This window comes from Dermacentor andersoni, chromosome 4 (genome assembly GCF_023375885.2).
Source record: "Dermacentor andersoni chromosome 4, qqDerAnde1_hic_scaffold, whole genome shotgun sequence".
NCBI lineage: Eukaryota > Metazoa > Arthropoda > Arachnida > Ixodida > Ixodidae > Dermacentor > Dermacentor andersoni.
Window position 1 is genome coordinate 200,096,880 of NC_092817.1, and position 24,327 is coordinate 200,121,206.

The window sequence follows — 24,327 nt, forward strand, 5'->3', positions numbered from 1 at the left end:
CTTGATATAACAAAGCACTTAACTTTTTATAACTTCTTGTCCATAGAACGCCATGTAGCTAGAACGTCAATATAACGAAGTGTGTTTATACACGATTCCAATATAATGAAATTTCACTACCACCACGAAGGAATACTGAGACAATATATGGACACTTCCCTGGAAGCAGGAGGTCCTATGGTTTGAATTGAAGCTGCTTGCAAACGCACCTCTCAAATCACACGCCGTGCAACCAAACCAAAGTGCAGCAGCGTCATGTTCTGTATAAAGTCCAAGTGTGATAAGATCCTATCATGCTCCACGTGCTGTCTGCTTTGGGTGTGAGTGAAAGCATATGATGGTGAGCCAAGAAGGACGGTGGTTTGACGAGCGCCATCATCTTGCATGAGTTAGGGGGACACGTGGGTGACAGGTTTGCATGCGCCTCCTTTTTAAGTACGGCCATGGCTGTGAGTGACTGTCAGTGCGACTGAACATATACACAGCCCGTGTGCCCTATTTTATGGATAATCTGGCACATGTGCAAAGAGAGAGCGAATCGAGATGGCATGGCATCATGTGCGCTGTCCTCCCGCACGTTTAGTACTGGAGCTTGCGTAATCTTGAGTTTCAGAGATGCTTTGAAGCAAGAGGCAGACGAAGCATTCGCTGCCCACGGCCTGCACTTTTACTGCGGGTGACACAGTGAGCCACGCAGGCAGAGTGAATGCGAATGCGTGGCTGGCTTTGCATCCTACCACCCATGTGAAGATATTGTCAACACGGCACGAAACCATAATTTTCGTCGCAGACTCTCAAATTGGACAAAATGAACTTTTTTCTCATTCTAATTTGCTTTTTCCGATTGCCCAATAATTCTCAAAATATTGCGGCGACTGTGCTTATTCGCATAAGATGTCTTAATTCAATATAATAAATGTTCAATATAACAATGCAAGTTGCAGATTTTAGCAACTTTGTTGTATCAAGGTTTAACTGTAAGTTCTTACTGGCAAAATAATATCCACCAGAAATGTTCTGGGAACCTCTGAAATTATTTTTACTACTGAATCTATAAAACTTCTACGTAATGAAATTTGCAATTTAGCACAGCTTTTTGCTTGCAAGTACAACTTCATTATATTGAAGTTTGAGTGTCACATATCAAGGGCGAGGCATCTCGCGGCAGCGACAGCTTACTAAGCACCATATTTCCTGGCTAGGCTTAACCAACACTGCTTCATCAGAAGTCTATGGCCAAATAGTGCCGAGTCGATTAAACACTATTCAATGTGGCTGTACAGCCCTCGGAAACCTGAAGCGTTGACTTGATGATCAAAGTGAGGGAGCAGAACACAGTCTAAATGGCACTAACCTTGTTTGCGGTGTCATGTGTACAGATCAGTCCGAAAATTTATCTGAAACCATGCTGCGTTTGAAATTTCATTCAACATTATAAATGTGTTCTACGGAGTTGGTCGTGGCACCACATGGAAGTCTGAATAACTGGTTATGCTTTAAAAATCAGGCGCCTGAAAAATTGGCCACCAACTGTGCAATGAAAACATGGTCACAGCTGCCAAGTATGTTGCCTTCCCATTTTCTGCTTTGGAGTAAACTTTCCAGGTGCCCACATCAGCTGTTAGGCAAAAATAGAGTGGGAATAAAAATAACACAGAAAGAACAGTGCTCACGCAACATATCTGCGCAGGCTTCTCTCCCAAATGGGCTGATTGCGGAATTCGTAGATGTGGCAGACATATGTGCATGACACCAGCAGCACTGCTGTCACCAGGAACAGGCCTGCACAAGAACAATAACAAGAGGCACTCAGTTAGGCTAGTGCGAACATCCAATATTTTTGACATTCGATTGAATATTATGCTATTCGATATTCGCTTCGGCTCGAATTTCAGTACTCTAAATTTTCAAAGTATCCGAAATGAACCAATAAGTATACATATTTTTTTCATGTACTGTTTCTAACTGTACTGTTTCTAACTATTCTAACTATACGAGACCAAAAAAATTGTCCAAATTAAATGGATGTCGAATTATTGCAGTCATCAAGACAAATGCTTACTACATCAACACATGTTTATTTACTAAATTAATCAACGACTCCTGTTTCTGTTTTGTACAAAAGCAGTGTGGAAGCTGCTATTCTCAACATCTCGTGACTGGTTAGCGTTCACAGCAAAAAAGGCCTCGCGAGATCCTTTGCAGCATGACTGCGGCTCGTGTCTTCTTCTGAGACATGCTTTTCATTACCACACACGCATTCCAATTATTTTTTCGCCAGTGGGCTCATCACCAACAGATTGTCTCTCTATTGCGACATAGCTGATGCTCTTCATCCTCAAGAGTTTTGCAGTGAGTAAAAATTGAACTACTCTTTTCCGCAATTGCTGCAGACGAGACCACGGTGGCTCTCGATGTGATCACGAATTGCGACTGTGCAACTGTGAAGGGACGTGGCCAACGCGGTGTTATGCAAAACAGTAAACACAAGAAAAGGCTTTAAAGGCACAAATAGGGATGATGTGTTCTGGCATTGCTGTCATTTGCGCACAATTTCCACTGATGATTTTGGCGATGCAGACTCCGCCGCTTCATTTCAGTTGGACGCTAGTGCCATTTTTGCTCTTTTGTATTGCACACTTGTGGCGCTCCGCTCTCGCAGAGCTCCGAGAGTTGTCCAAATTAACCAATGTGTGGCCAAACATATCAGAATTAACGAGAATTTGATTGCATTAAATAATGCACACGGCTTCTGGGACCAGGGGACGAGTACGAATTACCTGATTTTCCGAATTAACAAGGGTTGAATTAAGGAAGTTTTACTGTATAAGCTGCACCCACAATTACAACCCCCTCCACTCCACCGCCCCCCAAAGAAAAAGAAAGAAGAAAAAAATTCGTGTGTATAAACTGCAGAAATACGTGCACACACCGCCCGAATCTTTATAATAACAGTCTCTATTCACGGAAGCACAAATCATCCACATCTTATTTTCAGCCAGTCGCCCCGTTTCCCACCTCTTCAGCGGCACTTATGACGAATAACTTTGCTCTAAAGGTGGTTTCCCGGCAGCGCATGCTGCACTGCCACACCTTAATCTGAAATTCGCATATAATGTGCACCCTGATTTTACTGGTAATATTTATTTAATTTTCCACAAGGCACTAAACAGTAACCGGTGGCCGGCAAACAGCATTGGTTAGGCCTAACAGCCAAGGCAAGTGTGGCTTTAGAAGGTAAACTCTTCCGAGAAGTTTGTCACCCATCGGTGATTGGGCCCAAGATCATGCACACGGGTCCACAAAAGCAGCAAGCGTGCCTACCAAGTTCGTATGTGCACTTACTAAACAGAACAGGTTAAGCTCGCGTGTCGGCGGAAGGCCTCAAGATGAACTTGTGCAACACAGCATAAACCTCCGCCATCGTGCAGTCACGGTTGTGCTTCACAGCATCACGATGATGGGAAAGTGCAAAATACTCTCGCGGCCTCAGCCATGACAAAATTTTAAGTATACTGAAGCACAACAGTGAGCAAAAGCCTGTAAACGAATTTTCGGTGCTGCTGGAGTTGTCTGCTGGAGTGCTGAAGAAATGTCAAATTTGCATATTTGCATGAATACATTTTAGCAGCACTTTGAAAACAAACTGGCTTCAGAGATGAACTTGTTTCTTTTTTGGCAAGTAAAAAAAATTTTTTTAGATATGTTAACATCTGGCACTTGTGTCAAGGTTTCAAGGAAATCCCACAACTATTTAAACTATTAGCTTTACATTTATTCTATACTATATTGTTCGCTTAGAGTTCGCTTTGAACCAAAAAATTTATATTTGCACAGGCCTACATACAGTGAAGGCATCAAGTGGTGCTAGCAAACACCAGAAGGCTTGATGCTACCAAAACAAGGTTGGTTATACAATTTGTTTTTACTATTCATTTCATTAAGGTTACTTTCTTATCATCAAATATCACTTCCCCAATACTTCAAAATATCCTGCCTTGTTAAATGAACAAGTCTGAAAATTGCATCATTGATACCGACGATTTAAAATCATCAGGGATTAGGGACTACATTCATTTATCCATTTGTTTTTTTTTTTACTATTTGTGCTAGTGCTACCTTTTTGTCTATTGCGTTCACTGCATGCTCTTTCCATGTGCAACCTTTTAGATATACTCAAGTGCAAGTTATAAAATATTTTCCTTCATAAGTTATGTGCTGTTTTGCTCGGGCTACCATATTCGTTAACTGTCAAAATTCCCGATGAGCATTACTTCTAAGTGCACACAGATGTCAGTAACAAAAAAGAAAAATCTATTGGAGCACACATACACTGTAAGCAAAGTCACAATTAAGACAGTTGATGAATTCGAGTACCTTGGTGTGATCATGGCATGTGAACTTAGCTGGAAAACCCACGTAAAATATAGTATATTAGTAGCACTAAAAATTATGGTTACAAAGACACTGCTTGAGGCACTGTACTAGTAAAACAAACCTTGTCGCGCACACAATGTCAACTCTTTGGTTACCAGGCCTATTCAAATCGGTCACCGGTGATCGATGCTTCAGATTGCCAATTTCGACTATTGGAGTCATATCTTACCCACTTAAAACCATTCAGTACTTAGCACAGGCACTGAACTTTCAGAATCAGTTAAAATTTTCTTGTTCTGGCAATGTCGTGATTTTTGACGGACCTTTTTGCGAACCAATGTGCGTATGTTGTAGCGGAAAGAGGCATGGCTGTCACCTTCTGCTGCGCTCGAGAAAAAAGCATGCCACTCACAATTATGCTGCATTAGCATCAAAATTTTGTAATGAAATAATTCCCAGCAAGTCAAGAATTAAATTTTATCACTGGCTTTGCCATCCGACAGTGCTGAGCAATGACAATTAACTGAAAATGCTGCCAGCTGTTCACTAGTGTGCTTTGGCTCGCAGTCCGAGTCGTCTTACTCAGCCAAAGTGTATTTCTGAAGGTCCGCCACATGTCCGCAAGAAACTTCCATTCATGCCAAGACAGCCGCTCGTAGCACATCTCGGCCAAACACTACAGATCAGCGCAAGACAGTTTACAACGGCGTGGGATTTCTTTCTACTCTTCTTTTGTGCAGGGGTGATTAAGAAAATCTGCAAAAATGCAGAGATATGCATGGATGCAAAATAGTGTAGTTGGCCGGATACACTGAGAGCAATCGCTCCAGAAGGAGGTGCATGATTCTAGACGAACTGGTAAAGTATGTTCTTTGGACTTTTCATCGGACCATCCTCAGAAGATGCCGAAAAGGCGAAGCCGCAAAATGTGTTACGAGGACTGCAAAGTTGAACAAAAACCAGACGTTTTGTGGGAAAAGTGCGGAGTGCACCTATGCTTCACAAAATCCGGAAACTGCTTCACTGCATGGCACGAGCGATACACTCATCTTAGTTTCTTTTAACAGCGGAGCTGTTTAAGCTTTAGTTCCACCGTGGAGCATTACCAGAAAACTCAGTCCAGCCTTGCGCCGCCTCACCTTGCCTAGAAACCACATACGAGAGCACCGAGCCATGTAACCTCCTCGCACCCACGCACATATGGTGAAGTGATGTCACAGGCCTCGGAACAGCCAGTGCAGCGACACACCTCTTGCCTCCTCTACTCCGTGCATACGTGCTGCTGCCATGGGAAGCCCAAAGAAAGTCCCGGCACCTGAAGAAAAAGTGGTTTACCAGGAAGAGCGCTGTACTGCCAAGCGAGAAGCGATGCGTCGCCGCCGAGCTGCTCCGGAACACTGCGGCAAAGCTGCAGCTGAGAAGAGGAGATGCCGAGTCGATGACCGCGAGTTTCAGTCCAGGGAGCGCAAGAGTCGATGCCTGAATGCTCAACGTCGCCAAGAAAGCGATCCCGGCCTGCGACTGCTCGAAAACTTCCCGCGTCAAGCGCACCAAGACAACAACTTGGGAAAACCTAGCATAACCTCGCAAAATCTAGAAACAACTTAGCCAAGCCTACTAAAACTTCAACAAACCTAGAAACGCTTTAGCCAAGCCTACCAACAACTTAGCGAAACCTAGCATAACCTCGCAAAACAAACAAACAACTTATACAAGCCACGTAAAAGCTAGGTGATCACAAGCTTCGCTGTTGACTCCAGCCTTGCACCACTAGTGCAAGCTGGGCACATTTTTTTGTATCTGAAGAACGGAGGGGTAATGAGCCTTTATTTTTGGCTCATGCTCGCGGTCACGTCCGTCCGTGCGCTGGAATCGTGCCAACTGTGGCCTCTGCTCCACGCAGCGGCGCAACCTCCTCCCCTCCTTAGCAACCAGCGCGCCGGTGGGGGGCGCCGCTGTGCATAGCAACCGTGACGTCACACAGCGGTAGAATGAGCGCGTGCATGTTGGCCATGCATCAGCGGTGGCAGCTGCACCGCCGCTCTATCGACGGACGTCTCGTTGCAGTCGAGTGAGTGAGACGCATGGCTCCGAAGTGGCCCAGTGATTTCGCGCCAAGCGGTTCGGGGAAGCGGACGCCGGATTCCCCCAACATCGAACGCCAGAAGAACAAGGAGCGAATGCACATGCGACAACTGAACATGTCACCAGATGCGAAAGCAAGGGAGGCAGAACGGAAACGGTAACAGCGACTGGTTAGATTGCCGGGTACCAAAGGCAGGGAAGCAGAACGAAAGTGGCAGCAGCAACAGGCGATATCGCCGAACCCCAAAGCAAATGAATTGGAGCGCATACGGCAGCAGCAACTGGCTATGTCACCGAACAGCAAAGCCAGGGAAGCGGAGCACACACAGCAGCAGCGTCTGGCTTTCACCAAGCACACTTTAGAATTTCCAGTGTCTTCGGTAATTTTCGTATCAACCGACGCAGGTCGAATATATTCGTAACAACCATTTTCTGGCACGTTGCAAAGTAATGGGGCTCGGCCGGAACCACAGAAAAATTCGTATTAGCCATGATCGTATCATCGAGATTCCAGTGTATAAACTTTTATATTCACATGCACACACAAACACAAGCAAGCATGAAGACGTCTCGCACAATGACCACAGAAACTATCAAAATGCTGGAGTGGGGAAGTGTGGTAGCAGGAGCGAGGGAATTGACCTTTGTGCAGACTCCCACTTCAACGCATACTAAGCAATGAGAACACAGCGCAGTGCGCTTAGATGCGTTGACTCTTGTCTCTATCGCAGTTCGCTTTCAAAATAGGGGCCGGACGGCTGCACCGTACGTAGCAGCCGCCGGAGTAGAAAGCTTCTTTTTGGACCAATCCCACATGCAAGGTTTGGGAACTCCGAATGCTCGTGATGCGGCCCACTTTCCGTCCGTCTCCGCACACATGATCACTTTCCTTTTAATTGCGGCATCATGGTGAACTTGGCATGACTTTGCAGTCGACACTTCTGTGCTGATAGAGCAAATGTGGAAAACACAAATGTGGAAGACCGGGAAGACGGACGGTGCACTAACCTAAGCACACGTACTATAGCACATGGAGAAAGCTATGGAAGCTAGGCTCAAAGCGCGTGCGAGGCGGCCATTATAAAATGCCGATGCCGATATGGTAGCGCAGGTTTAGGGTCGTACTCGATTCGAACATGCAGGCTATTTTTGGACCCGTTTTAGTGGAAAAAAAAGTGCATGTTAGATTCGAGTAAATATGGTATGTGAAGCTTAAGTACGAACGTTGCAGATGGAGCTAGCACTCATTCACCTCTACATAGAGAGTTGTCACAGGAGTTGTCCTGAAGACACCTGTGGTCAAGCAGATGGCTAGGTGGTGAGCAGGATCCAGTATTTTTAGGGTGCTTGGAATAGCAGACTGGTACACTATGCCACCGTAATCAAGTCATGTAAATATGAGGCTCTTGTAGAGGTTTGTCAGACACTTCCGATCACTACCCCATGTTGTATGCGACAATATTTTTAGAATGTTCATAGAGTTTAAGCATTTTCTCTTAATATGCTTAATGTGTGATATGAATGTCAGATGTGCATCCAAAATTATGCCTAAAAATTGTGTTCTGTGTTCGCATTTATGTGGTGTCCATATAGCACAATGTCTGCTTCTGGAATCAAGCCTCTTTTTCTTGAGAAAAGGATGCATGAGCTTTTGCCAGGATTTAGCCTAAGCCATCTTCAGTGGCCTACTTCGACACCTTGTTAAGACCAAGCTGCACTTGTCTTTCACAAATTGCAAGGCTAGATGATCTAAACCTTAACTGGAAATCATCTACATATACACAGTAAAAGATACTTCGTGGAATGATTGAACGTAAGGAGTTCATCTTTACAATAAAAAGAGCGTGGTACCCCAGTAACTCTCTATTAACATAAAGCATATTGCGACGTATACCCATTTCTGAGAGGTCTCTTAAAATACCAAATCAAAGAAAAGGGACAAAAAATTTTTCTTATGAACAAAGGCCTCAAGAATGTATGCCTTAATCCTTACGAGATAATCAGTTGTGGATCGACCTTCTCAAAAACCGCACGATAAGGGTTGAGCAACTTGTTTGTTTCAAGAAAGTGCAACAATCGGCGATTTATCATCTTTTCGAATACCTTTTTGATGCAACTCGTTAATGCAATAGGACGGTAGCTTGTCACTAAGGATAGGTCCTTTCTGTGTTTAGGACAGAGACTACAACAGCCTCTTTCCATGCCAATGGGAGGTATCCTGCTGCCCAAATATTATTGTAAAAAGATAGCAGTGAGATTGAGTGTCAGGGTGAAGGTGTTTTATCATTGTGTACATGATTCCATCAGCAGGCAACACTTTTATCTACTATTATAGCCACACCACCGGACGAGGCGAGAGCATTGTTGTGGTCTTTTCGAAAGATAGTGCAGTGTCTAAAAAAGTTTGTCAGCATGGATTTTAGGTGTGTTTCCTGAACACACAGCAATTTTGGACTTAGTTGGTGAAGAAGCTCTTTAAGATCATCAGGATTGCATAGAAATCCCTTTACATTCTAATGGGATATTTGTGTGTCTATATCGTAAAAGAGATGTGTGCTATGTGTGTAACGTAGGAAATACCGTATTTACTCGCACAATGATTGCACTCGCGTAATGATAGCACCCATAAATTTTTTCGTCAAAGGTAGATTTTTTTTTACCATATTTACTCGCATAATCATCGCACTTGTCAGAAAAATTTATGCAAAATCAGGGGTGCGATCATCACGCGGATTAAATTTCCTGCGAAAAAAAAAAAAATTTTTTTCGTCCTGCGTTTTCTGCGGAACACCAAAACAAAAATGGTGGCCGGCGGAGCAAGCCGAACGCGCCGAACGGGATTTTTTTTTTCTTCTAGTGAGTATATTACGTACATTAGTATCATAAAGAATGATAGGTGTAACGTTAAGGGATAAGAAAAGAGCAGATTCGGTGAGGGAACAAACGCGAGTTAATGAAATCTTAGTTGAAATCAAGAAAAATAAATGGGCATGGGCAGGACATGTAATGAGGAGGGAAGATAACCGATGGTCATTAAGGGTTACGGACTGGATTCCAAGGGAAAAGAAGCGTAGCAGGGGGCGGCAAAAAATTAGGTGGGCAGATGAGATTAAGAAGTTTGCAGGGACAACATGGCCACAATTAGTACATGACTGGGGAAGTTGGAGAAGTATGGGAGAGGCCTTTGCCCCTGCAGTGGGCTTAACCAGGCTGATGATGATGATGAGTACATTATGTGCATTGAAACAGTTTCTTCCATATCAGCAATGAATAATATCGTTAATATCGGCAAGTTTGCGGCAATAACATCGCCATGTCCACTTTGAGGGGACAGAAACAGATGGGCATGCTTAGCTGCCAGTGACATAGAAACACATGGCCGGCATGCTGCGGAAACTGCGGCATCCGTCTTCACTACTATCCTAATACAGCATATTTCCACTAAGGGTAGGTGAATATCTTAGCTGTGTTACAAGCGTCGGCACGCCCATCTGTTTCTGTCCCCTCAAAGTGGACATGGCTACGTTATTGCCGTAAACATGCCAATATTAACAATATTATTCATTACTGATATGAAAGAAACTGTTTCTATGCACATAATGTACTCACGAGAAGAAAAAATATTGCATTCGGCGCGTTCGGTTTCCTCCACCGGCCGCCATTTTTCTTTTGGTGTCCCGCACTACACACAGCGGCAGCCGCCTATTTGTTGACCTGTTGTCATCCTACAGCAAATGCGGGATAAAAAAAATTTTTTTTTCTTCTTGTGGAAAACTTAACCCGCGTAATGATCGCACCTCTGAATTTGCGTCAGTTTTTTTTACAAGCAAGTGTGATCATTATGCGAGTAAATACGGTACAACTTAAGTTAGAGGGCTTTTTGCCGGCTCCGTAATGCACAGTTTCTCTTTTCTGGAGCAGTCAAGAGACTCCCGCCACTCCTCAGGAACTTGCCGCACCGTCTGGCTAGAATACTTGTCCACTGCCTTTTCGGAGGCGCTGGACACTCGCTCTTTCGAGCAATTTGTTCACCTTTAAGGCCTTGCCTTTAGGAGACGAGACCCTGAAAGCCACCAACCCGGAAGTCGATGCCTTCTTCTTGTACAGCAGTGTAGCGCTGACTGCAACCGCCGAAGGGGCTGATGGCATCACCATCGGCTCACTGCGTGTGGGCTGGACAGCCACCGGAAGCCGTTGTGACAATGCCCCCTGATGCGCCACTTCGGCAAAGCTGTCCTTTGCAGATACAATACCCGCCTTTGTGCCTCCATGAACGATATATTCTCCTTCACTTTCATTGTAACAATTTGTTTTTCCTTTTTCCAGGATGGTAAGGACCGTGAGTATGCGGCATGCTCCCCATCACAGTTTACGCAATATGGAGTTCTTGCATGATTCAGACGTGTTCAGAAACACTGCATCTGGCACAAGTCAGTCGACCTCGACAGCTCTGTGAGCTATGGCCAAACCTCTTGCATTTGAAACATTGCAGGGTATTGGGGATATATGGCCTGACTCTGATCTTTATGTAGCCTGTCTCGATAGTCTCGGGCAGTACACTTCAGCCAAACGTTAAAACGAGATGCTTGGTCATAATTTCTTTTCCTTCACGCCTCATACTAATTCTTTTGACATGGGCGACGTTTTGTTCACTCCAGCCCTCTAAGAGTTAATCTCACTGAGCTCTATCAAATCATCATACGAAATTACACCTGGACTGGTGTTCATAGTGTGGTGTGGGGTCACAGTGATAGGAAAGTCTCCAATTGATATTAGGTTCTGCAGTTTCTCATGTTGTTTCACTTCTCGGATTTCAAGAAGAAGGTTGCCACTAGCCAATTTCGTAGCTTTGTAGCCGGCTCCTATTATCTGTCAGGCACTTTGAAACGAAGGAGGAGGGCACTTTGAAACAAAGAAGGGATGGCTCTCACCGTCTTTTTTGGTATTACGCTGTGTATGATGTGGTAGCAGGGAAAGTACTTTCTGGCGATCGGGTAATGCGGGGAAAGAGCAAACCATAAAAATAATATTTTTTCAGCAGGAACGCCAGCCACCCACCACAGAGCGCAACAAGGGGATGCTGTAGGACCTGTAAACACAGGTCCCATGAATGCCACCTGTATGTTCCTGCTATAGCCAAATATGTATGACCAAGAGTGGTTATGACACACAAGGTTAACCCTTGCCGCCAGGAATGTTGGAAGTAAATGGAAGAGAAAGACGAAGATTGAAGAGAAGAACAGGAAAAAGCAACTGCCAATTTCCTCCAGGTAGGTCAGTCTGGAGACGCCATCTATGTGACGCAGAGGCCAAAGAGGTGTGTTACCTCCGCCTTAAAGGTCCGAACACCAGGCATCAGCTCATCTCCCAGTATCCCCCTTTTCCAAGACACGGCTAAGCAGCACATGGCTACACGCGGGAGGGTCCAACCCTCAGTGAACAACTCTCATTTATCGATACCATCACAAACGATCACATTACATATGATCAATCATTTGAGATAGCAAGAGCGTTCAGTGATGCCTTTTTTCCGGACAAACCAGTCATCAGTAGCTGTCCTTTGTCACTGAATTGTGTGCCGCATTCATTTTTTCTTTACCCTCTCACTCCCCATGAGGTTCTTGATGTCATTTGCAAGCTGAAAGTAACCAGTGCCGGTCTTGATAATATTCATCCTAGTAACATAAAACTAGTTGCTCATCTCATATGTGTTTTATGTTTTATTATCAATTTAATATTCAGGACCGGCATTTTCCTATCTGAGCTGAAACGAGCAAAGGTAATTACAGTTTTTAAGAAAGGCGATCGTTCGTTACTAACAAATTACCACCTAATATATATACTGCCATTCTTTAGTAAAGTGACTGAAAAGTTGACTGTTACTCGATTAACCAATTACCTGTCTAAATTTAATATTCTTTCCAATTCTCAGTATGGTTTTCATCCTGGCTATTCGACCGCCTTGCTCTTATCTCCCTAACGGATCGCTTAAAGGAAGCTAATGATAAAGGGTATTTTGCTGGTTCAGTTTTTATTGATCTTACAAAAGCTTTTGACACTATTAACATCACATCTTGTTTTTAAAGTTGAAAGCTCTAGGCATAACTGGGCCAGCACTAATGTTACTACGAACCTATCTGCAGGATAGACATGACATGGTTAAAATTCCTGATGTTTTTTTTGAAGCTACGGTTACTACTCAGGGGTACAACAGGGTTCTATTCTCGGACCTTTATTATTTTTAATTTACATTAATGATCTGCCTGACTGTCTAACCTCCTCACACTGTGTATTGTACGCTGACGACACAACCATTATTAACTACGATAAATATATTTCGTCCTTGGTTACGAAACTCAATAATGACTTGGCTAAGGTTACAAACTGGTGTATAAATAATAATCTTGTTATTAATCCCTCGAACACCAAGTTTATTGTATTTCCCTCCAGAAACCATCTTGTTCAGTTCCATTGCTGATTCTTGGTTCCCATTTAATCCCTTCTAGCACTCATTGCTCATTCTTAGGGGTAGAACTAGACTCTAACCTCAAGTTTCATTATCATGTCTCGAATATTAAAAAGAAAGTTGCTTACGGCATTCGGTTACTGATCAGAGCCCGCCAATTCTTTAACTGTTCTACACTTGTCTCGCTATATTACACTTTTATACACTCACACATTACCTACTCGTTAATTTGTTGGGGAAATACATATAATACTCACCTCAGTTCACTTCAAACTTTGCAAAACCAAGCAATTAGAATAGTCACCTCTAGTTCCTATAATACTAGCGCTCTCCCATTTCTACACTCTAATAACATTCTGTCTGTCAAAGAAACTGTGTTGTATAATTTGAGTATATTTATTTTTAAGTTATTGGATAATGAAGTTCCTGCATGTATAATTCCTAAAACATGCCCGATAAATGCTAATGTCACTTGATTTGCTTTAAACAATAATCTCATTTTACCTCAGGTGCACACCAACTATGGCAAACAATCAGTTCATTTCGCAGCTTTTTCATTTTGGAATTCCATACCACTTTGCGTCAAAACTTTGCGTTCAACATCCATATTTAAAGAACATCTGAAGAATTTTCTTTTAACAGAAAATATTTAACATTAACTTTTATTTTCTTCCTTTCTTTCTCTTTTTTTTTCTTCACCCTTATTACTTGAAATATTCCGCTGTTCTGATACTTTTCTTTTTATTAATGGTCATGTATATTTCGAAGCTTTTTTTGTTGTTTCTATTGTTGCATTTATGGTTATGTATATTTGAAATTTTTTTTTGTATTACATGTTTAGGTAAAATGTTTTGTCTGTTACTGTCAAATTTGATAAGTTCATTTAGTTTTGCTGCACTTGCTCCTTGCAATTGTATAATTTCCTTCGTTAGGTTTATTGTAACTCCTAATCTTGTTTTGCCTTCTCCAGTACTTACTTTCTTCCATGTTCGCTTATATATGATTTTAATGTAGTTCTTTTCGTTGCTTCAGAAAATGCATATTTATAAATAACAGGAGTTCACAATACAGTCTTTGAATAGGGGACCTCCTTCTGTATATTATTCTTTTTTATAACCTGCAATCTATGTAATCTATAATGAATAAAATCAACTTCAATTTCATGTGCTTGGGCACATGGTGTCGCAACACACCAAATGCCTGCTGACACAGACACCTCTGGGGAGTAACAAAATTTGTAAGTCAAACATTCACACATCGCTTCATTTGTCCCACATATTCTCTACCCCATATGTCGAAGGCTGGTTTTTCTGATCAGGTAAATCGTTTACTGGACGCTGGTTACCCCGAAGCGATTATTTTATCTGTGAGTGAAAGTATGGTTCGCGGGGTCAAGAGCATAAATGAAGGTTTTATAACTAAATTAGAAGAAAAAAAGACGAGAAAATGCAGTAGTACCGTATGTACACAAGTTAGTGCATGGGCTTAAGAACGTTCGTTCAAGGTACAGCATTGATGTTTGTTTTTCTGCGAAACGTAAGATAGGTCGCATACACCCGTTAGTTGATAACTTGCTAAAGGATAAGCAAGTGAAGGGAAAATGCACTGTCAAATATGTGAACAGGCACATCATTTGTGCTAAGCAGGTTGCGTATGCCATTCCATTATCTTGTGGTAGAGAGTACGTGGAACAAACAAAGCGATGTGTGAATGTTCGACTTCGGGAGCATGAGCTATCTCTTCAAGGGGTTGCGCCACTTCATCTCCCGGAGCATTGCAAATCGTGTGGTTGTCGCCCCGAATTTAAAAAAACTAGTGTCATTTTTGAACACGCAAGCCAATTGACAAGGGAAATCGCCGAGGCTCACAATATAAAGGTTAGGGACAAAGCATGTATCAGCAAACCGTCTATCACTCTTCATGACAAGGAACTGCGTTACCTATGTCAATTTTGATTAAGCATCAGTTTGTCACAGTTGCCTTGATGCATCTCTGTGTCTCGTGCATGTCATGGTTATCAACTGGCACCTATATGTTGGACATATCTTTAATAAAATATCAGTTGAGAGTCAGCGCTGTGTCGTCGTTTTATACCTTCTTTTGTCTTTGTCTTGTGTTGCGCTGTAGCGAACCTTGCTATGAATCCCAACCAACTGGCCCAACTTGCCGTTTTGATGGAATATAACTTCATAGAACGGAAAATTGGGCCAGTTGGTTTATACTAAGCATGGTCTTCAGTAGCGCTAATGTCACGAAACACACGAATGAAGAAGAGGGGCACATACCAAGTGCTACCACTAAAGAATGCACTTAAATGCCTAAACTGATTCAGTGTTGCTCCTTAATGTCCGTTTACTGTCCCAAGGTGACGCATGGCCTGTGCCATAGAGGTAAGTGCTGGGACAATGCAGAACACTCAAGGGTTTTTTAAATGAATGTGGGCTCAGAACACATGTGCACGTTTGCATCCTGCTTCTATCAAAAAATGCCCAGTAATCGAGTCCACATGCAATAAGTGGAATGTGTGCTCACCAATGCGCAGGATCATGCTCTGGATCTTGGCTCGCACCCGATCGTTGATCATGTCACCTGTGCCACCTTTCAGACGAACAAGCTTGTACAGCTCTGCAGGAAGAGGGACAAGGGGGGGAGGGGCAAGGAAATGTGGTCAGTGCACTGGATGAAGTGAGCAGGTGCTGATGATATCTAACTTCACTTATCCTCACAACTCTGCTTTTTTGTTGCATTGGTTATGTCAGAGTCCTTCAATGCTCTTCTGGTCACGAAACTCTGCCCGCAGTTTTATACAGGGACAGAAGCTGCCGCTAGGGTCGCTGCTGTTAGCGTGGGGGCATTCCATGTCTGCGCGCACCACACTATGCTCAAACTCCTGCACCGGTTCGAAGCAATTGTTTATCTTTCATCCAACAGCTAACATTCTACTACTACTCATATTTCACCTTGCATACAATGCGGTTATTACATGTTCGCTTGAAAAAGTTACTTTCGCTTACTTTTGCAAGATAACAAGGCTACGATGTAGGTAATCGTGCTGATGCAGCAATATTGAATGTATGTGTCGTTGCAGCGCAGTTCCTTGTCTCAGGCAGAGGAGCATAAAATTATTTATTCAAGAATAGGCCGTTTGCTTCGGCTTGTGACACTATGCAAGCCTTTGCCTATATGAAATATGAAACACATGAAAAACTTCTTGCAATCGAGTGAGACTGTGAAGATACAAACTCTAGGTAGTAAGTTAAAGGAAGAAAAAGAATTAATCACTAAACTAGGAAACTGAATTCCCTGTACAGTGAACGAGTCAACAGATCTCCATGCAAAGCCAGCACTTCCCATGAATCTAGCAAGTTAGTGAAAGCCTTTATGGAAGGCAAGAGAGGAGTTAGAAAAGAGTCACGAGGCTCACTCACATGCACACCGTGGGCTGCAAAGGGAGAGAATGCAGGAAAAAGAGGTTAGCAAAAGAAACAAAGTCAAGCGAAGGCAGTGCACAACAGAGCAAATTGTGATTGCTGGTGTATGCATTTGCTATGTAAACTGTGTGTGTTTTGTATCTCATGGAGTACTATCAATCATGTTCTCGTAAAAGCATTTTTTCCCAACCTTGTAATAACACCAGTAGGAGACTGACAGTACTTTTGAAATAATAAAATATTAATGAGCAAGCCATTCTGAATAATACTAAACTGCCAAGCAGCCCTTAAGCAGTTAGAGAAGAAAAAAGAAAAATCTCCCTGATGCAGCAAGATCATGCACAGACCATGTATGACCCTTGACACTAACATTACACCAAGACAATGCTCATGTCAAGTTGCTCATGACAGCCAGCACACAGCCATTAAACCATTTCAAGTCTGCCTACAATAACAATAACACAGATAATTAATAAAAACACAAGATGCAGATGACGTACTATACACACAAGCACTTCAAGCCAGCACACGGCCATTAAACCCTTTCAAGTCTGCCTACAATAACAATACGAAAGATTGGGCTAGCTCACATTCAATTTTTGATTCTTGTAGCACAGATAATTAATAAAAACACAAGCTGCAGATGACGTACTATACACACAAGCACTTCAAGCCAGCACACAGCCATTAAAGAGGTTCTGCAAGACTTTCTAAACATGATAAGCAAACTGGCATATTTGCTAGGCGATACTGTTGTTGATATCTGATCCAAATGCAAAGGAGCCTAAAATGAAAGGCTGCCTTGAAAAGGCTGCCTGCTCTTTCCTTCAACTTTCTGAAACCCTAGCCCGATTTTTTTTTTGCTTACAGGTATGCAAGACACACAATATATTACTGCCACAACCAAGCGGTGCCTCAAGCCAAGGAAGGTAATTTTGTCACCGACAGCCAGTAGTGTCATCCAGTGGTGGAGAGTGACACCACAATTATGCTATGGCCTCTGAGATCAACTGACAAAGGGATGCACGACACAATCTTGCGGTCACCACATCAGCAAAGCTCAGTGCGACGTTAGGTGTAGCACAGCAAGTTTGCATTTTTGTCTGCACTGTCATGGTGACGCAGCTTTCAGTAAAGTAGAAACAAGGAAAATCAGAACAATAAAACATGCATGATATAATGTAAACAACTGTCTTCTATTTAACAAATGGGCTTCATGCGAGCTTTATATTTCCCTTGGTTTACAAATTCGAAACATTATATATATGATTTGGCATTCAGAGATCAATTTTCTAAGTTATTCATATTCTGTTGGGAAATTTGACTATTCAAACACCCCTACTTAATGCATTTAAATTATAGTAAACCTTCATTAACTTTAACTTTGATATCTTGAAATATTGGTCAAGTTGAAATTTTTTGTCTGGCTGTGGTGTCAACCCAAGTGTTTTTCACCTTTTATCTTCAAAAGTTATTGCACTAGACTCCAGGCATCTTGAAATCTCGACTTGGAAAATACCAGGCAAAAGGCGACAGAGCAGTGTCGGCACCGTCACTTGCACTCGCTTTCCACGAGGCGGTGGCAGCTCACTAGCTGAGCCAGACATAACAGCTGACCGTGGTACCCTTCCTTCTGTCCATCCCTGCTAGCACACATTTGTTTGGTTGCTTGCTGCCACCTTGTTGCGGCCTCGCGTAGCAGCTGGTAGTCCAAGTCATCATTTTTTTTTTCCTTCTCATTTAGGATGCTGTCCACCACGCATCAACGTGTTCATGACATGTTAACAATTACCTTGCGCAAGACTATTGGCATTTATGAGCAGGCACAATCAGCCCACATGCTGCAACCAAAACAAGCCAGAATGCAAGCCCACAGCATTGCAGCGACATTGCGCCTTGAAAAGAATGCCCGTTTCATGTTCGTGATGAGGTGTAAATGACGCATCACTTGTGGGTGTCTGCTAAAGGCGTGACAATTGCCCTCTTCCACAGTTTCAGTTTTCAAAGTGCAATTGTCTAGAATTCATTATGACGCAGAAAGTAGCAGTGTCAGCATTTTAGATGTCTGGAAGATATTATGCCCAGGTGACTGTCTTCAAATACAATTAAACCTCAATATAACAAACGTCAATATAAGAACGTATTTAACTTTTAATGACCTCTTGTCCATAGAACACCATGTATTTAGAACCTCAATATAACGAAATGTGTTTGTGTGTGATTTCAATACAACGAAATTTCATTACCGCCGCAAAGGAATGCCGAGACAATAAATGGAAACTTCCGCGGACGCACATGGTCAAATGATTTAATTACAAGTGGCTGCTTGCAAATGCACCTCTTAAATCACGCGCTGCGCAACAAGAGCAACCACCAAAGTGGAGCCGCATCATGTTCCATATAAAGTCCAAGTGCGATAAGATCCTATTGTGCCCTGTGCACTGTGTGCTTTAGGTGTGAGTGAAAATGTGCGAGGGCGAGACAAGAAAGATGGCTTCCGGAGTGACGCCTTTCCATGCGAACAAAAGGAAAGAGCGACGTGTGCAAGCTCACAATAACGTGATCAAGCACTCACAAGGGGGCGGCAGGCGGGGGGGGGGGGGGGCACAGATTGGGGGATAAGTTGGCACACATCTCAATTTCTGGCATGAATCTCCGCCATGGCTGTGCACGGCTGCAAGTGTGGCTGGCTATATATGCACACCCTGCTTTAGAGGTAATCTGCCGCATGTGCAAAGGATGGGCATGTAAGCGGTCTTCCTGCACGTTCAGTTGCATAATCTCAAGTTTTGGTGACCTGTTGGAGCGAGAGGCAGACAAAGCATTCGCTCCTTGCTGGCACCGCTTTCCCTGATGGCGTAGTCCCAGTGCGGGCGATGCTATCAGCTGCGGGGGCGGAGTGCACACAAAAGAGTGGATGGCTTCGCTAATTCATACCTCTGATGTGGAGATATCGAGGTATTTGGCATGAAACCGTATGATTCGTCGCCGACTCAGAAATTTATCAAAATGAATTGCTTTCTCACTCAAATTTGCTTTTTTTCGATCACAGAATAATACGGAAAATTCTGCTGCCCCTTTCTGTGTAAGAAAAATCTATTGGTGACTGTACTTATTTGCATAAAAGGTTGAATTTCAAACTACAAAATTTCGATATAAAGAGCAAATTGCCGATTTTACCAACTTCGTTATATCAAAGTTTAACCTACCTTCAAACCTTGATTTAACGAAATTTCATTTTGCCAAAAAATGTGCTGGTGTAGCTGAAAATGCCATGTCAGACAAGGGAGCTGCCAAGCGGGAATGATAGCTTTGCCGGGACTGTCGCTCCCAAAATCACACGCCAGCCGAGGGTGATGCAGCGCAATACTGCCATTAGCTATCAGCTCCCTTGTTCTCAAAGTTGATGAGCTTTTGCAACTAAAATCGACTTTAGTGGTTCCTCAACAATCGGTTGATTCCATTCAAGAATCAATTAACTTTCTTTCAAAAAAGTATGATGAGGTCATCGCTACTGCTGCTGCGCTACAAACCACAGTGGAACAATTGCAAAAAAAAAAAAAAAAAATCATGCCTTAACATCCACTGCATCAGATCAATCAGAAGAACTGGCAAGCCTTCGCAAAGAATTAAACGACATCGAACAATACAGCAGAAAGCCGAACTTAGAAATTCATGGTCTGCTGCAAAAGAAGGGTGAAAAGCTTCTGCCTATAATCTCCGACTTGGCACAGAAGCTGAAGGTAAAATACACGGAATCTGACATCGAGGCTATTCATCGCCTTCCTGTCAACAGAGATCGCCCACCAGTTCTGCTTGTTAGGTTCCCTTTTGTTACGCTGAAAGAAACTTGGTGGAGCTGTAGAGGCAATTAAAGGGCATTTGCGGAACAGGATGTGATCACTCAACTCTATTTTTCAGACAACTTGACCACACATAACAGAAATCTGTTCTGGGCAGCTCGCCAAAAAGGAAAAGAAAAATGGTACAAGTTTGTCTGGGCTAAGCATGGCAAAATTTTCGCCAAGTAATCTGAGGGATCGTCTCTTGTCCACATATCAGAGCATTATGACCCTGATAAGCTTGTTTAAAAATGAACAATTCCATTGACCTTGACTAATTCCAAAAATGAACTATGCATTTCATAATAGTGAGAGCTTGAATGATTTCACCAGTTTATCACGTCAAGGGAGACGGTCCTTCATGGTATTACACATTAACATCTGCAGTATCCGTAGGCACTGGAACTAATTCCTTGGCGTCACACAAAATACCGATGCTATCGTTGATGTGTTTGTACTAACTGAAATTAAGATTAACACCAACAAAACACCAATAAAACATTAACACCAATAAAATGGAACCTTACTTGGTGTGGTTGTATCTTTGCTATTGCCATCAATGCTTCGCCTTTCTGAAAATACTATGACATTTCTCTCTTTTTTTTTTTTCGGGACAGATATACGGATATCCGTATCTTTTTGCCCTGTTGTTTTTCATTTCAGGGCGCTACCTGATGGCAGCTGCGGGCACTATGTACAGTCAGCCATGACGTCCAAGATTTATGGCGCCATGCAACGCAATGTACTAATCTCGGGCGCCGTGAGCCACGCCAATGCACTGCTCCCAGCATGATTTGCACTGCGTGAGCTGGCACTCATAAACAAGCTATTATGGCCCAACTTTCTTGTGATTTGTTTATAAGTGATTACTAACAATATCCACCAGGAATGTTCTGGGAATTTGTGAAATGATTTTTACTCCTGAAACCTTAAAAACCCCGAATTAACAAAATTCGTAATTTAACAAAGTTTTTCGCTGAAAGTAAAAGTTCATTTACAGAGCTTTGACTATTGAATTAGGATCAATTTTCCCGACTCTGGGCCAAGCACACTGTCTTGGCATAGCGCCAGTAATGCCGTTGCCCATAGACACTGACATGTCCAGTGCCGATGCACATGAAAGTGACCAAAAATATTGGTGGCATTCTGGAAAGGCTCCATGTGGTCTGTATATGCAGCCAGCAGGCTTTGATTTTCGCAATTTTGCTTACCGCTGTATCAAACTACTTTCAAGAATTTCGCCACAGATTTCAAGCCAGATACTTGGCAAACCCCCCATTGGTGGTTAACATTGCAATGTTGTTGGCATCTTGAGAACGTCGACAGCAATTTGTACAAGACAACCGGTCTTCATAAATCACAAAAAGCACCCCCAATATGTGTTTCAAACCGCACAAGATGGTGTCAATCCAGAATACAGCATTCCAAGGTGGTGCACAATATCACCTCACGTACATCTTTTGCCAAACAAAACGGTTTTCAGTAAAATTAGAGAATAGTCTCACTTTGTCCACAAACATGGAGGTGCTGCTCCGCACATCTGGCTATGGTATTTGAACAAACAATAGATATTTCAAGTTCAAGTTCATGCACAAACGTCTTCAATATTTGCACTATAAAAAATGAACATTTAGGCAGCATAGAATTTTATTCCAGCTGGCCTTTACGAGGCTGCTATACATAAAAAATTCCTCTCTTCAATTAACAAGCTTTGATGGGATTTGTTCCATTTTTTTTAAGAGAAAGCTAAAAATCTATGGAATGTTGTTAGCAGGACCAGGTTATCGTAACAATGCTCTTCCATTGCTATTCCATTTCACGCTTCACGAGTGGTCAGAGTGGCAACCAACCCACATTATCAACGGGATCAGCCGGCCATAAACGGTGGGTGATAAGAGTGGCACAGAATTGAACAAGAGGAATTTACTACAGTACCTACATTTTACTAGCCACATATATTGCAGGACCACATGCGATGGTTTCTGACTCCCATTTACCTTCCCATAAACTCACTGTATACACATATCACTTATAGTGCAGCCGCATGAGACAAAATACCAGTTATAATGCAGTCGCCGCGAAATCCCGCAGATGCGAGTCAGCGAGCGCGCTTCTCAGCGAGGCGCGCTGTCAGATGTGAGTGCGACAAGGGCAATGCAGAGGTGGAGGAGGAGGAGATGCGGAAAGTGAGTGAACGCACAAGGGACAAAGGAAAGAAAAAAATAACACAGCGGCAGCGTGCTAGCTCAGCGGGCAGGCAGGGGTTGCTTAGGTGATAGAGAAGCCTTTTACTCTGGTCACTTGTCAGCAGCGTGTGGTCCACACTGAACGTGAGCATGGTCATCAGTGCCAGTGCGTGCGGTGCTAATCATGCCGAGAGCAATGCATTTATGTATTCCATTGTTTAGCAGTACAATTGTTCTTAGCAGGCCGAAAGACAGACTAGCAAGGGAGATCACAGAAGCTGGCCAGATTTTCGTACATTCAGCCACGTGCATTAGTGCTCCTTCTTTAACACCAACGGATATAGAAATAGGCTTCTTGAACTGTTAAATTTAAGGTCTTCAAACACATCTGATATCGAAAGTCTTTATCATTTGCCCTGTTGGCCCTGTATGACTACCCCTTGTGATATGTTTGACTGCACATGTGCGAATCTCTGCTTTCGTGAGCAACTTTCCAATAAACATCAGTTGTATGTGAGTGTCTGTCCTCTCAAGTCTTTTGACCCCTGCCGTTAAAACCACTCATACTTTTATGATTTGGTCTATTTTGCACTTGCACAGCCTTTGAAAAACATTGTTTTGGTTATAGTGTGGTACTGCTTTGTGGGGATGCGCGACTCTCACGCGTCCCCTCACGCATAGCTCCCGTCTCCCGTAATCCGGTTTCGCCGCGTGACCTGGGGCCCGCGGTGGTCGGTGTGATTGAAGCGCAGTACGAGAGATGGCACGAGTGTTGCGCTGCTAACGCCGCCTCACGACGGGGTTACTTGGGCGCCAAAAGGACAAGGCGCTTCCTCTTTGGTTCGAGGACGGCAAGCAGCGCGGAAGTGCCGCGCGTGCGCCGATCCATGCTTCTTTGAGACCTTCTTGTGAGGCCTCGTTCGAACGCGCAACCGTTCGCGTGACCGTACGCGTGAACGACCAGGCGTTGGGATCCAGCATGGCGCGAACATATTCGCTCGTTATATGGTCGCGGTGAGTCGGACTTCCTAGATTTGTCGCACACCCATTGGCATGTTTTGTGGATAGCAACTCGGCTAGCAGGCACTGAACTATGAAAGGTGCGATAAATGCCCTTGTGATTGTTTGCACTACTGTGTTGTCGTTCCTTTGTGCCAAGAGCACGGGTGTGAGAATCCCACAGCTTATAGTATGGAAACTCACGACTCTGGCGACTTAGCGTATTTTCACGATTCTAAGCACCCCTCTTATTTTCTCCAAAAAAATTTGGAAGAAAGTTCGTGCACTTGCTCACTCTGCCATCGAGCCAGAGCCGTCGGAATGCTGAGGTGGTGCAGCGTTCGTGGCACAACCTCCGGTTGCTGTGTTTCGACACTCCATGACACATGGCGGCACAGAACGCCAAAAACACCAAAAACCGACCAAAAGCGACCATGATAACTTTATCAGCATGTTGTCACGTGGGTTTGGTATCGGCAGCACTAGGCAGGTTTCTCAGGTATCGCGAGTGCGCATTGCTTTCTTTGTTTGATGTCAGTTGTTTGACAGCTCTAATGGAAGTCGGAATGAGTTTGAATCAAGCAGCCTACAGCTTGAAGTTGAAGCAAACTGTAATCACGTTTGCCAAAAATAATGCCAACCACAGTGTTGCTGCGGAATTCGGTGTGGACCGAGCCTGCATCATCAGGTGACGGAAGCAGCAGAACCAGATTATCAAAGGTGTCACGACACGTCAGAAGTTCACGGGACCACAAGTGAGCCAACATCCGCAAACTGAAGAAGTCTGTGAGTTTGTTCGAAGCAAACGATGCAGGGGCTTCGCTGTCCCTGCCGATGCAATCCAGATGAAAGCAATGATCACAACAAGAATGCAGATTCCCGACACGGTGTTTCATGCAAGTCAAGGCTGGATGGAGTGTATGATGAGAAGAAATGGATTA

The 24,327-nt window shown here is 43.4% G+C and overlaps 1 protein-coding gene across 1 annotated transcript in view; it reads right to left on the reverse strand.

The window, feature by feature from the left end:
* The window catches only part of smo (smoothened, frizzled class receptor), a 137,594-nt gene that overhangs the window by 72,715 nt on the left and 40,552 nt on the right, over window positions 1–24,327 (reverse strand). The window contains exons 7-8 of the mRNA XM_050185370.3: window positions 15,461–15,553; window positions 1,674–1,782 (exon numbers count right to left, since the gene is read on the reverse strand). Of these exons, the coding sequence (XP_050041327.1) occupies window positions 1,674–1,782; window positions 15,461–15,553 (202 nt within the window). The remainder of the gene's footprint in view (window positions 1–1,673; window positions 1,783–15,460; window positions 15,554–24,327) is intronic.